Below are 14,867 nucleotides of genomic sequence, written 5' to 3'. Positions count from 1 at the left end.
ATGTCCTGAGTACTTTGTGACAAGTTTTTCAAACATGTGGTATCATTTGATCCTTGAACCATTTTACAGATAAGCAGGGTCAGAGAAGTTATGTAACTTGCCCAAGACCACACAGCTAGAAAGTGGTGAAATCTATTTTTGAATCTCACCCTTGCTCTTTTTAAAATTTTTTATTAAGCTTTTTCTTTTTAGAGACAGGGTCTCACTGACACCCAGGCTGGAGTGCAGTGGTACGATCATAGCTCACTGCAGCCCCAACTCCTGGACTCAAGAGATCCTCCTGCCTTGGACCCCAAAGGCACTGGGATTACAGGTGTGAGCCACAGCACCCAGCCCCACCCTTGCTCTGAACTACTGTGCTATCCTGCCTCTTATAAAGAACCATTCTGGGGCCGGGCGTGGTGGCTCATGCCTGTAATCCTAGCACTTTGGGAGGCCGAGGTGGGTGGATCACCTGAGGTCAGGAGTTCAAGACCAGCCAGGCCATCATGGTGAAACCTCATCTTAATATTAAAAAAAAGTGTATATATATATATATATAAACATTGTGGTAGGCGCAGGCCCCCTGTGGCCCCTTACCTTGGCACTATACTGGTTGAGCTCTCCACTCTCATGGCCAGCGATGATGCACTCTCCCAGGGGTCCCCAAACGGCACTGGTGATTTTAGAGTCATTGCAAGGGATCTTCATGTAGGGCTCATTGTTGTCTGTGTGGAGCAGTAGCTGTTAGGCCCTGGGCTCTAGAGCTGCACCCTTCATCTCAACCCCAGCCCTAGTCCCAGCCCTCACCAATCTGGCTCGGATCCCGAAGGTCAAAGAAGCTCACAAAGCACTGGTATCCCATCTGCTTGTCCGTGGAGAACATGATGATGTTGCCCCCAAAGTCAAAACCGCAAGTCCGGACAGCCGAATTGGTCTTGAGTAGGGCCAGCTGCTTTCCTGGAGACAGGCAGAGTCTGGGCTACACCATCCATTGTAGTAGTTGCAGGGAGGACATTCTGAAGAATGCTATCATTACATCTGACTGTTTCTCTTGCTTCAGTGACTCAATCTACCACTATTCTCTTCCGCAGTGCTACACTTTGGCTCAAGTATTTTAACTGTTTTTTTTTTTTTTTGAGACTAAGTCTGCCTCTGTCACCCGGGCTGGAGTGTAGTGGCGTGATCTTGGCTCACTGCAACTTCCACCTCCTGGGTTCAAGCGATTCTCCTGCCTCAGCCTCCCGAGTAGCTGGGACTACAGGCACGTACCACCAGGCCTGGCTAATTTTTGTATTTTCAGTAGAGACGGGGTTTTACCATGTTGGCCAGGGTGGTCTCAATCTCTTGACCTCGTGATCCGCCCGCCTCAGCCTCCCAAAGTGCTGGGATTACAGGCTTGAGCCACCGCGCCTAGCCTTTTTTTTTTTTGAAACAGAATTTCACTCTTATCACTGAGGCTGGAGTGCAATGGTGTGATCTCAGCTCACTGCAACCTTTCAAGTGATTCTCCTGCCTCAGCCAAGTAGCTGGGATTACAGGTGCCCACCACCATGCCCAGCTCATTTCTGTACTTTTAGTAGAGACAGGGTTTCGCTATGTTGGCCAGGCTGGTCTCGAACTCATGACCTCAGGTGATCCACCTGCCTCGGCCTCCTAAAGTGTTGGGATTACAGATGTGAGCCACCATGCCTGATCAAGTATTTTAACTTCTTACCCAGAGTCTCTCCTCAGACATCCTGCTAATGAGGCACTGCTCATACGTAGACTGCAACATATCTGTATCCCCATCAGACCGCACTCCTCCACAGAAAGACCTGATCTGATCTCCCTGCATGTCCCCAGTACCCAGCATAGACCTGGCACAGAATGGGACACTGAGTGAATATTTACTAAACAATAGCTTAGGCTAGGTGCAGTGGCTTGTGTCTGTAATCCCAGCACTTTGGGAGGCTGACACGGGCAGATCACGAGGTCAGGAGTTCAAGACCAGGCTGGCTAACATGCTGAAACCCCGTCTCTACTAAAAATACAAAAAATTAGCCAGGCGTAGTGGTAGGTGCCTGTAATCCCAGCTATTCAGGAGACTGAGGCAGAAGAATCACTTAAACCCGGGAGGCAGAAGTTGCAGTGAGCCGAGACCATGCCACTGCACTCCAGCCTGGGCAACAGAGTGCGACTCCATCTCAAAAAAAAAAAAAAAAATTAAGGCCGGGCACGGTGGCTCAAGCCTGTAATCCCAGCACTTTGGGAGGCCGAGGCGGGTGGATCACGAGGTCAAGAGATCGAGACCATCCTGGTCAACATGGTGAAACCCCGTCTCTACTAAAATACAAAAAATTAGCTGGGCAGGGTGGCACGTGCCTGTAATCCCAGCTACTCGGGAGGCTGAGGCAGGAGAATTCCTGAACCCAGGAGGCGGAGGTTGCGGTGAGCCGAGATCGCGCCATTGCACTCCAGCCTGGGTAACAAGAGCGAAACTCCATCTCAAAAAAAAAAAAAAAAAAAAAATTAGTCAGTGGCCAGGTGCAGTGGCTCACACCTATAATCCCAACACTTTGGGAGGCCAGGGTGGGTGGACTGCCTGAGGTCGGGAGTTCGAGACCAGCCTGGCCAACATGGTGAAACCCCATCTCTACTAAAAACACAAAAATTAGCCAGGTATGGTGCCACAAGTCTGTAATCCCAGCTATTTGGGAGGCTAAGGCAGAAGAATTGCTTGAACCCTGGAGCCCGAGGTTGCAGTGAGCCAAGATTGTGCCACTGCACTCCATCGTGGGTGACAGAGGGAGAGATTCTGTCTCAAAAAATAGAAATAAAAAAAAAAAAACGAAACAAAAAAAGAAATTACCCGGGCGTGGTACCATGTGCCTTTAATCCCATCTACTCAGAAGGCTGAGGCAGGAGAGTCACTTGAACCCAAGGGGCGGAGGTTGCGATGAGTCAAGATAGCACCATTGTTCTCCAGCCTGGGTGACAGAGCGAAACTCTGTCTCAAAAAAAAAAAAAGGCCAGGCACAGTGGCTCAAGCCTATAATCCCGCACTTTGTGAGACTGAGGTGGGCGAATTACTTGAGGTCAGGAGTTCAAGACCAGCCTAACCAACATGGAGAAACCCTGTCTCTACTAAAAATACAAACTTAGTTCTGAAAAGAATCTGGATAGAAATAAAAGAAAAAAGAAACAAAATAAATAAATAAATAAATAAAAATACAAAATTAGCTGGGTGTGGTGGTACATGCCTGTAATCCCATCTACTTAGGAGGCTGAGGCAGGAGAATCACTTGAACCCAGGAGGTGGAGGTCGTAGTGAGCCCAGATCGTGCCATTGCACTCCACTCTGGACAATAAGAACAAAACTCCATCTCAAAAAAAAAAAAAAAACACCTTAACAGGCTTCCCTGCCTTCAGTCTCGGCTCTTCCTGTACCTCCCACTGCTCTCTGACCTTGCTAAAACTAAACGGACCTCCACTCTTGCCTGCTCAAGGACCTCCACAGCCTGCCTCATTCTACAGAACAAAGCCAAGCTCCTGAGTTTGGCATTCAAGACCTGTTCTGGCCTTAGCCTAACTCTCCAGCCTCATCTTTTCCATGACTGTGTATATCACCCCTCTACCCCCACTCCACCAAGAAGCAGGAATTCCAGCTAGATTAGATGACTTGTATAGAACACTCTCCACACTTTCACTCCTGCATGTGCCAAAGTGATGACATCTTTACTTTTTTTTCTTTTTTTTTTTGAGACAGTCTCGCTCTTGTTGCCCTAGCTGGAGTGCAATGGTGTGATCCCAGCTCATTGCAACCTCCACCTCCCAGGTTCAAACGATTCTCCTCCCTCAGCCTCTCGAGTAGCTTCGATTACAGGCATGCACCACCATACCCAGCTAATATGTTATTTTATTTTTATATTTTTATTTTATTTCATTTCAATTTTTATATTTTATTTATCTTTTTATTTTATATTTTTTGTTTATATTTATTTTATTTTATTTTATTTTATTTTAATTTCTTTATTTTATTTTATTTTTAGTAGAGATGGGGTTTCACCACGTCGGTCAGGCTGGTCTCGAACTCCTGAGCTCAGGTGATCCGCCTGCCTCGGCCTACCAAAGTGCTAAGATTACAGGTATGAGCCACCGTGCCAGCTTATTTTTATATTTTCATTGTTTTGAAAGGGAAGTGAACATGATCTGGTCCAGCTATCTGTCAGAATTTTTTTTTTTTAAAGCTTCTTGTAGAGCAGGGCTAACTCATAGGCAGCATGCCCAGAGTCAGCCTAAATTTTTTTTTTTTTTTGAGATGGAGTCTTGCTCTGTCACCCAGGCTGGAGTGCAGTATAAGTAGCACGATCTCGTCTCACTGCAACCTCCGCCTTCTGGGTTTGAGCGATTCTCCTGCCTCAGCCTCCTGAGTAGCTGGGATTACATCACGCCCAGCTAATTTTTCTATTAGTAGAGACGGGGTTTCACCATGTTGGCCAGGCTGGTCTTGAACTCCTGACCTGGTGATCCACCCACCTTGGCCTCCCAAAGTGCTAGGATTACAGGAGTGAGCCACTGCGCCCGGCCCTTTTTTTTTTTTTAATTTTGTATTTTTACTAGAGACGGGGTTTCTCCATGTTGGTCAGGCTGGTCTCAAACTCCCGACCTTAGGTGATCTGCCCGCCTCCACCTCCCAAAGTGCTAGGCTTACATGTGTGAGCCACCAAGCCTAGCTGTGATGACATCTTTTCTCATCCTTTAAGCCCCAGCTCATATGATTTACCTTAGGAAACCTCCCAGGCTGCTCCCATCCCCACTCCAGGGAGTCAGTTGCCCAGCTCTGGCCTCCCATGGTAATCTATGCTTCCTCCACCATGGCGTATATCTTACTGTAAGGCTTCTTTTCTCATCTTTCTTATTATCTTGTCTCTTATTCCCTAGACTGAAAACTATCTATGGATTTCATCTCTATTTTCCTAGGACCTATTTACTCAGGACCTGTTTACACTGTAGGTCCTCAATATTTGCTAAAAAAGTGAATGAACCCAGCTTACCTGTTTCACAGTCCCAGAGACGACAGCTGTTGTCAGCTGAGCCGGTGAGGACATGCTTGGTGTCCCCTGAAGAGTTGTTAAGAAGCATGACAAAGTTCACCTGAGCCTTTGTCCTCTCATCTCCCTGTTCAGCCCCAAAGAGCCCTTTTTCCCCTCTTACCTCCTTATCCAGAACTGGAACCTGTCCTGAATGTTTCCTCAACCAGTGAAGAGACCAGGGAGTAGGAAATATCATTCTCTAGGCCCTCAACAGCACCCTCAACTCCCAACTTCCAACTCAGCCTCTCCATTGCTGGCAGAACCTGGCAGCACAGATTCAGAGCCAAAACAAGGATACAGTCAGCGTCCACACACCACACAGCTCCAGTATGGCCCATGTAGGTGCCCAGCCTCTCGCCATTCACAGAGTACCATACATTGACAATCTGGAAAAGTCAAACACAGGATGGTACACATCCCAGTAAAGCAATGGCTTTCTATTTTGCCCCAAGAACCCTCAGCAGCCTATAGCCAGGCTGATTCTGCCCTCTTCTGCTCATTTCTTGGGAAATAGCAGGGAGCAGGTAAAAAGACCAACTCCTGATGGCCAGGCGCGGTGGCTCACGCCTATAATCCCAGCACTTTGGGAGGCCGAGGCGGGTAGATCACGAGGTCAAGAGATCGAGACCATCCTGGTCAACAAGGTGAAACCCTGTCTCTACTAAAAATACAAAAAAGATTAGCTGGGCATGGTGGCGCGCGCCTGTAGTCCCAGCTTCTTGGGAGGCTAAGGCAGGAGAATTGCTTGAACCCAGGAGGCGGAGGTTGCGGTGAGCCTAGATCGCGCCATTGCACTCCAGCCTGGGTAACAAGAGCGAAACTCGGTCTCAAAAAAAAAAAAAAAAAAAAAAAAAAGACCAACTCCTGGATTCTCCTCCCTTCCTGAAGATAAGCACCAGAAAAGTCAGGCACCTTGCAAAATGATCCTCATTTGCTAGCCACAGCTCTCCTGGGACTCCCAGTGGCTCCAAAGAGTAAAAGGCCAAGTTGAGCTCCAGTCCAGAAAAACAGTATCTTTGATGTCTTATCCAAGTGGGAGCAGTTGGTAGTAGGGAAGACTGGGTTCCAGTGCCTGCTCTGCCACCGTCTTACTGTATGATCTCAAATACAGTGCTTCTCTCCTCTGAACTTCAGTTTTCTCATCTTGAAAATGGCCAGGACAATAATTTTTTCTTCAATAAGTAGCTGTGAGGCTCCAATAAAATAATGTCTAAGGAATTTAAAATGTAAGTGACTAACATTCATTAGGCACTCAAATGCATAGGTGCTCTGCCAAGCTCCTTACATTATCTCATTTAATGCTAAAGACAATCCTATAGCCGGGCGCGGTGGCTCAAGCCTGTAATCCCAGCACTTTGGGAGGCTGAGGTGGGTGGATCACGAGGTCAAGAGATCGAGACCATCCTGGTCAACATGGTGAAACTCCGTCTCTACTAATACAAAAAATTAGCTGGGCATGGTGGCGCGTGCCTGTAATCCCAGCTACTCAGGAGGCTGAGGCAGGAGAATTGCCTGAACCCAGGAGGCGGAGGTTGCAGTGAGCCGAGATCGCGCCATTGCACTCCAGCCTGGGTAACAAGAGCGAAACTCCGTCTAAAAAAAAAAAAAAACAACAACAATCCTATAAGTACCCAGTTTTATAAAAAGGGAAACTGCAGTTTAGAAAGGTTAAGTAACATACTCAAAATCACACTGCTAGTAGATGTAGGAGTCAGCATTCACATCAGGTTTGTCTGACTTCAGAGCCCCCACTTTTAACCACTAGTTAACTTCCTCCGTATGGAGGTGCCTCAAAAGGCAGTATCACGAGGGACTGTTTTGCATTGAGTAGCAGGATGGGATTGACTGAAAATGAGACTAGAGACACCCTCAGTTAAGTCCCCTGTGTCTGAATAACACAGCCTGCACCTATCCTGGTAGAAAGGTTAGATCATCCCCCGAAAGGTCGCATCCCGTTCTCTGGGCAAGCTGACCCTCATCCTCATCCCCTTTCCACAGTGGTCTCTTGCTTTTCTTGGGGTGCAGTTGCACGATCTCAGCTCACCAGGTTCAAGTGATCCTCTCATTTCAGACTTCGAAGTAGCTCAGCCCAGAGGCTCGAGCCACATCAGGCTAATTTTTGTGTGTGTAGAGATGGGTCCCACTATGTTGCTCAGGCTGGTATCTAACTCCTGGGCTCAAGCGATCCTCCCCTCTCAGCCTCTCAAAGTGTTGGGATTACAGGCGTGAGCCACTCGGCCAAATGAGTTCTTCCTCACCTTTTCCGGTACTCTCGCCAACCTACCCCCGGGATGTCCTCTCCCTACTTCTCAAAATGGGCCGTTTCTTTGGTTTCCCCCAATCGGCAAAACTGGCATGTCCACCCATCTTCCTGGCATAAGGAACTCGCCCCTCCCGGGCCCCCTCCCGGGCCCCCTCCCGAGCCCCCTCCCGAGCCCTTCCTTCAGCCGACGCTCACAGGGTCCTTGGCCACAGTAAAGAGGAGGTCTCCTTCGCGGTTATACTTAATCTGCGTAATGGACCGCTCATGGCCCTGCAGCAGGATCGGCTTCTGTGGGGACAAGACGGTAAAGTCAGTGCCCAGAATTGGGTCCCAACCTCAGCCCAGGACCCCCACTGCAGTACCCCCAACTCTGGAACTCACCATCCCGGCGATGACACGAAGGCCGCAACGTGAGTAGGACCGGAAAAGGCTTTGGAACCACTTCCGGATTGTGGGTCTCCGCCCCCTCGCTCCCGGAAGTAGAAGACATCAGCGTTGCCATGGCGGCGTCTCTGGGTAGGTAGCCTGCCCCGCCCCTCCATGGAGTTTTCGAATTTATTTCGAATTCATTTCCTGCTCCACGTCCCCCTCCCCAACCCCAACCCCTGCTACAACCCCAGAGCCGGACTACTGGATTCATCTCCCCAGCCTCCCAGGGCCTTCCCTAGCCGCCAGTCGCAGCCGAAGCGAAGAGAGCGAAGGAGGGAAGTGGGGGCGGCTAGCTGGGGATACGAAGCCAGGAGCGGGCAGGGCGGGCGGCCGTTTGGGGTGGGGGTCAGGGTGACTCAGTCGTCTGCATTCAGGGCAGGTGCTGGCTCTGGTGCTAGTGGCCGCTCTGTGGGGTGGCACCCAGCCACTGCTGAAGCGGGCCTCTGCCGGCCTGCAGCGGATTCATGAGCCGACCTGGGTCCGACAGTTGCTACAGGAGATGAAGACCCTCTTCTTGAATACTGAGGTGCGTCTGTGAAAGTCCCCTCTCTCGGGGGAGTTGCCGCCAAGAATTTGGTCTTTAGGGTCAAACAGGTCTGTGTCAGCCCCACCACTTACTAGAAACTCTCCAGAGTCACTTGTCCTTCAGTTTCATCATCTGTAAATGGCGATTATAATGATAAACATCTGATAGGGCAGTTGCGGCAATTAGGTGAGATACACAGAGCACTTAGCATTGGGCCTAGAACATAGTAAGTGCTTTATATATGGCTACCATTATTCATATTTTATTATTGTGATTCCTCCAGTTATGTAAGGCAACATTTGTGAGCCTTTCCAGAGGGAGGGCTTGGGGCTCAAATTGGTCCTGCAGGGGAGGAGTTCAGAGGAAGGAGGCTGTATATGGAGGACTTGGGGAAGGCTTCCTGGAGGGACTGACATTGGCCTCAGGGCCCTGCAGGATGGGAACCAACAGAGGTGAGGGAGAGGGTAGTTTGAGCAGAGGCACAGAGTTCAGTCTGTTTCCCTCTTTGTCCTGGAAGGGTCCTCCTTAGAGGGCCTAATGTTCTCTGGGTCTTATAACCCTCACTCCCTCCAAGAAAAGGCATATGCGAGAAGCTCAAAGAAGGTCGTGCCGCTCATTCAGGCCTTCACACTGATGCAGGTTTCTCCTCTTTCCAGTACCTGATGCCCTTTCTCCTCAACCAGTGTGGCTCTCTTCTCTATTACCTCACCCTGGCATCGACAGGTGGGTCCTAGCTTGGAACTGTTCTGCTTAGTGTTTGAGGCCACCTGGAAGAGTGATTTGTTGGGTGGAGCTTGAAACACCTCATTCCCATCAGTGAGAGAGGGCTGACTAGCCTTAGTTCCCTCCTAGTGTCCTCTTCTCTGAACAAGAAGGGCACAGTGGGCTGGTTCTGAGTATGTTGCTAGGCACTGGGGTTGGTTTGAAGCCTGGCAGTCTTGTGTGACAGCGGACGAAGAAGGAAGGTTCATTCTGCTGTGCCAAGTGCTGGCTTTCACACTCTTGGTTCCACTGTGTGCTACCTGCCTGACCATGAGCAAGTACCTCATTTGAGCTTTGGTTTTTTTGTTTTTGTTTTTTGAGACAGTGTCACTCTTGTGGACCAGGCTGGAGTGCAATGGCACTATCTCAGCTCACTGCAACCTCCGCCTCCTGAGTTCAAGCGATTCTCCTGCCTCAGCCTCCTAAGTAGCTGGGATTATAGGCATGTGCCACCATGTCTGGCTAATTTTGTAATTTTGTAGAGTTGGGTTTTTTTTTTTTTTTTTTTTTTTGTATTTTTAGTAGTGCTGGGATTACAGGTGTGAGCCACCACACCCAGCCTGAGCTTTGGTTTTATACAGTTGGCTTCATAGCATTGTGAGGATTAAATTTAATCCCAGCACTCTGGGAGGCTGTGGTGGGAGGATCATGAGGTCAGGAGTTCAAGACCAGCCTGGCTAACATGGTGAAACCTATCTCTACTAAAAATTTTTAAAAAATAGCGAGGCGTCGTGGTGCGCACCTGTGATCCCAGCTACCAGGAAGCTGAGGCAGAAGAATCAGAAGAATCATTTGAACCCAGGAGGCTGAGGTTGCAGTGAGCCAAGATCACGCCATTACACTCCAGCCTGGGCAACAAAGCGAGACATCATCTCTTTTTCTCCTTTTTTTTTTTTTTTTTATTTGTAACTTACTGGTTCTATCTCTAGAGAGACTTCATCTCAAAAAAAAAAAAAAAAAAGAATGAATGAAAAACATCTAGGAGAGTGCCTGGCACACAGAGCTCCATATACATACATTTCCTTTATCTTAGAAAATGAAGTTGCAGTCCAGGCTTGGTGGCTTGGCTGGGCATGGTGGCTCATGCCTGTAATCCTAGCACTTTGGGAGGCCAAGGCAGATGGATCATGAGGTCAGGAGATCAATACCATCCTGGCCAACATGGTGAAACCTCATCTCTACTAAATATATATATATATATATATATATATATATATATATATATATATATATACACACACACACACACACACACACACACACACACAATATTAGCCGGGCATGGTGGTGCATGGAGGCCGAGGCAGGAGAATCACTTGAACCCGGGAGGCGGAGGTTTCGGTGAGCTGAGATCGAGCCAGTGTACTACAGCCTGGACAACAGGAGCGAAACTCTTGTCTCAAAAAAAAAAAAAAAGAATTTGAAAGTCTATGGGCTCATGCATTCACTGCCGTGGAAGAATGCTGAATCTGCTGAATCCTTGGCCAGCTGACTACAGCTAGCCATTCACCAAGTTTTAATCACATTACAATATTAGGATCTTTTTATTTCATCACCCTCTCTGCCTGTATCCTTGAATATCCATCCTTTCTAATAACCAGAACAATAGTCACTATTTCTGAAGCATCCACTTTAGCCAGGGACTATCCATGCATTATCACAGTTCATCTTACAACAACCCAACAAAGAAATGGTATACTGTGATCACTATTTTACATGTGGGGAAACAAGGTAAGTCTTTGAATATCCTAACCAAGATAACAAGGGAAACTCAGATCTGCCTCACTCTGATGCCCTGACTCTCCCATTGCACCATGCTGCTTCCTTCCCCCATCTACTGCTGCAAACCAGACCTTAGCAGCCATGACACTCCTTGTAAGGTATGAAAACTTAAGAAGGCAGCTCTGGGCAAGGCACAGTGGCTCAGGCCGGTAATTCCAGCACTTTGGGAGGCTCAGGTGGGCAGATAACCTGAGCCTAGGAGCCCAGCCTAGGCAACAACAAGAAGAATACAAAAATTACCTGAGCTTGGTGGTGTGTGCCTGTAGTCCCAGCTGCTCAGGAGACTGAGGTGGGAGGATCACTTGAGCTCAGGAGACTGAGGTAGGAGGATCACTTGAGCTCAGGAGGCTGAGGCTGCAGTGAACAGTGACCTCACCACTGCACTTCCAGCCTAAACAACAGAGTGAGACCCTATCTCAAAAACAACAAAAATGAAAAACAACAAAAAAAGGAAACAACTCTTTGTAGGTGGGGTTGTTGTATCAATTTCTTAGATGGGTAATGCCTCTATGCTGGGGCCTCCCAGGGGATGAGGAGCAGGACAGTTCCCTTCTCTGCCTCACAAAGACAAGGCCTGGGAGTGCTGGGAAAGAATGTGCTGAGGAGCCAGTGTGAGTATCTGGTCTGCAGTTGAGTCTTGTTACCATGAATAACTCAGCTGATTTGTCTGTTGGTCTTTTTTTATGTGTATGTGGCTCTTTTTTTAATGTGCTAAGAACACTTAACAGGAGATCTACCCTCAACAAATTTTAAGTTAACTCCATTAGTCTTTTTCTTTTCTCCCCTACCTTTTCTTTCTTTTTTTTTTTTTTTCCTGCCTCAGGTTTATTTGTACAAATAGCACAGGAGGACCCCAGCCCCATGCAGATGGCTGCCCCGGGGGCGGGGGGGGTCACACCAGTCCTTCTGTCCTCATGTTGGCAGACAGAGATATCTACTCTGAAGCCTTTGTAGGGGCCTGGGCACCTTTGGGAGCCTGAGCTGGAACTGAAGCTGGAGCTGCAGCCTGGGCCTTGGTTTGATCCTTGGCCTTGACCTTTGGCCGGCAGAGCCTGAGCCCCTTGGCAATGCGTGCACGAGCACGCTTCCCAAGCTTGGGGTGGGCAATGTAGGCAAGTCGATTGAGCTTGCGGCTGACACCCTTTGGGATCTTGGGCTTAACCTCCTTGGGCTTTACGAGGGCCTTGATGGCCTCGGCACGTGCGCTCATGGCCTTGGCATTGTTGGCCTGCATCTTCTTTAGGCCATTCTTGTTGTGCTTCTTGGCAAAGCGCATGTTCCTTGGGAACTTGGGGTCCCACCCCCTTAAGAGATTCTATCTTTGTGATCGGGGTTTCTTGATACCATTTCTGTGCCATTTTCGGGACTGGTTGTGTGTGGTGTGGTTCTTGGACTTGGCCATGTCTGCACCTAAGCCGCGGTTCCTGAAGCGCCTAGGACCGGACTCTTTTTTTTTTTTTTTTTTTTTTTGATGGAGTCCGGCCCTGTCGCTTAAGCTGGAGTGCAGTGGCTTGATGTTGACTCACTGCAACCTCCATCTCCTGGATTCAAGCAATTCTCACGCCTCAGCCTTCCAAGTAGCTGGGATTATGTGCCACCAAGACTGGCTAATGTTTGTATTTTTTTTTCTTTTTTTTTTTTTTTTTTTTTGGTGCCCGCTTTGTTCCTTCATAATTGTTTGTATTTTTAGTAGAGATTGGGTTTAGCATGTTGGCCAGGCTGGTCTGGAATTCCTGACCTCAAGCAGTCCTCCCACCTCCACCTCCCAAAGTGCTGGGATTAACAGGGATGAGCCACCACGCCCAGCCAACTCCATTACTCTTTTTCAAGTTTGCTTACTGGCAGTCAGCCCCTTGGAACTTCAAAATTAAGGAACAGATCCTGGGCTATGATACCCTCTATCCACACCATAGGTCCAGCCCAGTGTCCTGAACAGGTACCTGGCTTCTTTCTTCTGACACTTTCTTTTATTTTTAACTCCATAAGGCCTGAGCTTGGGCTGAAACAGAAACAAAATGTGTTTCACCTGATGTTCTGCTTTGTCCATATCCATTTAATTCAATAAGAGTGCAGACTTTGGAGTCAGACAAACCTCAGTTTAAATCCTCAACTTGCCTTAGTTTTCTTTATGCAAAATGGTGATAATCCCTTCCTTGCAGTGTTATGAAAATTGAAATATGTACAAAGTGCACCTAGGCCATGGTATGTGCTTAATAAATGGTGGCTATATGGCCGGGTGCAGTGGCTCACACCTGTAATCCCAGCATTTTGGGAGGCTGAGGTGGGCGGATTGCCTCAGGTCAGGAGATTGAGACTAGCCTGGCCAACATGGTGAAACCCTCTCTCTACTAAAAATGCAAAAAATTAGCACGGCATGGTGGCAGGCACCTGTATCCCAGTTACTCAGGAGGCTGAGGGATGAGAATCCCTTGAATTCAGGAGACGGAGGCTGTAGTGAGCCAAGATCACACCACTGCAGTCCAGCCTGGGTGACAGAGCAAGATTCCGTCTCAAAGAAAAGAAAAAAAATAAATGGTGGCTGTGCTTGGTGTTACTTGACTCTCTACTGCATCCTTTGGGATTTGGGTGCCTGCCTATGTATCCAGATGTCCTTGAAATCTCATGAGTTCTTTTTGAGTGCAAAGACCTCATTCTCATTATCAAACCAGGCTGGTACCAGACCTCAGAGTTCAGGAATCCTGGGGAATGCTGGAATCCTGGGGAAGCACTGAACGTGGAGTCAGGATATTTGGGTCTGCATCCTGAAATGTGCTGTGACTTCATCTGGAAGATGGAGTTATGATACCTTTTTTAAAGAGATGAAATGATGATTATGGAAGTGTCTTGTGTTTAGAAAGGCATTTGTTGCATCTCAGGTATTCTTTTCATTCTGACCACCCAGATCTGACCCTAGCTGTACCCATCTGTAATTCTCTGGCCATCATCTTCACACTGATTGTTGGGAAGGCCCTTGGAGAAGATATTGGTGGAAAACGTAAGTCAGGCTACTGCGAGTGTGGGACACAGCTATTTGGACCTCGACATACCTGTATTAGTTCCTTCCCGGAACACATCTCCCTAGAATGGGTGAGGACAGGGCCTCTTCCCATCCTGCCTTTTCCTCTGCAGCTGTCCTGCTTCCTTGTGGTCATCAGAGTTCCCTTCCCCTGGACAGTCTGGGGACAGAGGCTGGGGCGGGACCCAGGACCAGACCCCATCTGAGCCCTTCCTACAGCCCTGTAACAGCTCTTACTGGCATGGCTGAGCTCAGAACCCCTTGATTTCTGTCCATTATCCCAGGAGCAGTTGCTGGCATGGTGCTCACCATGACAGGAATTTCACTCTGCATCACAAGCTCAGTGAGTAAGACCCAGGGGCAACCGTCTACCCTTTGAGTGGGCCGAACCCATCTCCAGCTCTGCTGCCTCCTGAGAGCCCCTGGGCCATGAAGTGCTGGCAGTGAGCAGATGGACCTAGCACCGCCTCTCTCTGGCCTCAGCTTCCCCCTCTTATGGGGATAATGGCTACCTCATGGATCACAATAAGAGAACAAGAGTGAAACAGTTTTGTCACCTTCAAGTGCTGTTCAGCTACTGGGATTTAGCACAGGAAACTCAACGCTTCACCCTCAGCAACCTTTCTGCCCCAGCAGCTCTCTTCCTGCTGTCATCTCAGGCTCCCAGTTCAGGCACCATTACTGTGGCCTAATCTGGACTATCATGGCAGCAGTTTCCATGGACTGCAGAACCCCAGCTGCATGGAAAGGGCCAGCTACAGACGGACCCAGAAAGCAAACAGGAAGCCTCCAGGGCTCAGTCAGAGCGCCTTGGCTGACTGAGGGGTAGAACTGAGGGGAAGAAGGTGCCTCAGAGTGGCAGATGCAGAAGATGAGCTATTAGCCTTGCCTGCCCCACCCATGAGGTGGGCAGAAATCCTCACTGCCAGCCTCTCTTAAACAGGTAGCAGCTGTGAGCCCCAGCTCCGCCTGACTCCAGCACCCAGCACAACACCTGGAGAGTAGCAGCTGTCAATAAATCTGTGGTAAACAGAG

General features: G+C 48.7%; 3 protein-coding genes across 6 annotated transcripts in view; 1 reads left to right on the top strand and 2 right to left on the bottom strand.

Moving 5' to 3' along the window:
* EIF3I (eukaryotic translation initiation factor 3 subunit I) overlaps window positions 1-7,796 on the bottom strand; it is a 12,117-nt gene extending 4,321 nt beyond the window's left edge. For 2 of the 3 annotated variants that reach the window (XM_012440990.2, XM_064363621.1), the window contains exons 1-6: window positions 7,699-7,796; window positions 7,513-7,605; window positions 5,353-5,440; window positions 5,016-5,081; window positions 790-939; window positions 580-707 (exon numbers count right to left, since the gene is read on the bottom strand). In XM_012440990.2, the coding sequence (XP_012296413.1) occupies window positions 580-707; window positions 790-939; window positions 5,016-5,081; window positions 5,353-5,440; window positions 7,513-7,605; window positions 7,699-7,701 (528 nt within the window). In that variant the 5' untranslated portion in view covers window positions 7,702-7,796. Of the gene's footprint in view, window positions 1-579; window positions 708-789; window positions 940-5,015; window positions 5,082-5,352; window positions 5,441-5,966; window positions 6,447-7,512; window positions 7,606-7,698 lie in introns of those variants that run through there. The other variant, XM_064363622.1, reaches the window with a different exon arrangement.
* Window positions 7,789-14,867, top strand: TMEM234 (transmembrane protein 234). 2 transcript variants are annotated; one of them, XM_064363625.1, is made up of 7 exons: window positions 7,789-7,833; window positions 8,121-8,272; window positions 8,929-8,995; window positions 13,719-13,811; window positions 14,117-14,175; window positions 14,213-14,215; window positions 14,543-14,867. In XM_064363625.1, the coding sequence occupies exons 1-7, from the start codon at window positions 7,818-7,820 to the stop codon at window positions 14,648-14,650; spliced, it is 498 nt and encodes a 165-aa protein (XP_064219695.1). In that variant the 5' UTR covers window positions 7,789-7,817; the 3' UTR covers window positions 14,651-14,867. The 2 variants fall into 2 exon arrangements, with proteins under 2 accessions (XP_064219695.1, XP_012296432.1); XM_012441009.2 differs by having other exon boundaries at window positions 14,117-14,867.
* LOC135269482 (large ribosomal subunit protein eL29-like) lies at window positions 10,298-12,436 on the bottom strand. Its single transcript, XM_064363626.1, has one exon. It carries the CDS (start codon window positions 12,090-12,092, stop codon window positions 11,751-11,753), a length of 342 nt encoding a protein of 113 aa, XP_064219696.1. The 5' UTR covers window positions 12,093-12,436; the 3' UTR covers window positions 10,298-11,750.

Source organism: Aotus nancymaae, unplaced genomic scaffold (genome assembly GCF_030222135.1).
Source record: "Aotus nancymaae isolate 86718 unplaced genomic scaffold, 86718_ANA_hifiasm-v0.15.2.pri h1tg000053l, whole genome shotgun sequence".
Taxonomy (NCBI): Eukaryota; Metazoa; Chordata; class Mammalia; order Primates; family Aotidae; genus Aotus; species Aotus nancymaae.
Note: the sequence above shows the minus strand (reverse complement) of the source record. Positions and strands in the feature narration are given on the sequence as shown.

Coding starts and splice junctions, on each gene's coding strand:
- LOC135269482 (XM_064363626.1), bottom strand. CDS start 12,092: ATGCGCTTTGCCAAGAAGCACAACAAGAATGGCCTAAAGAAGATGCAG.
- TMEM234 (XM_064363625.1), top strand. Junction 8,273..8,928: donor CCCTCTTCTTGAATACTGAG/GTGCGTCTGTGA, acceptor TCCTCTTTCCAG/TACCTGATGCCCTTTCTCCT. Junction 13,812..14,116: donor AGAAGATATTGGTGGAAAAC/GTAAGTCAGGCT, acceptor CCATTATCCCAG/GAGCAGTTGCTGGCATGGTG.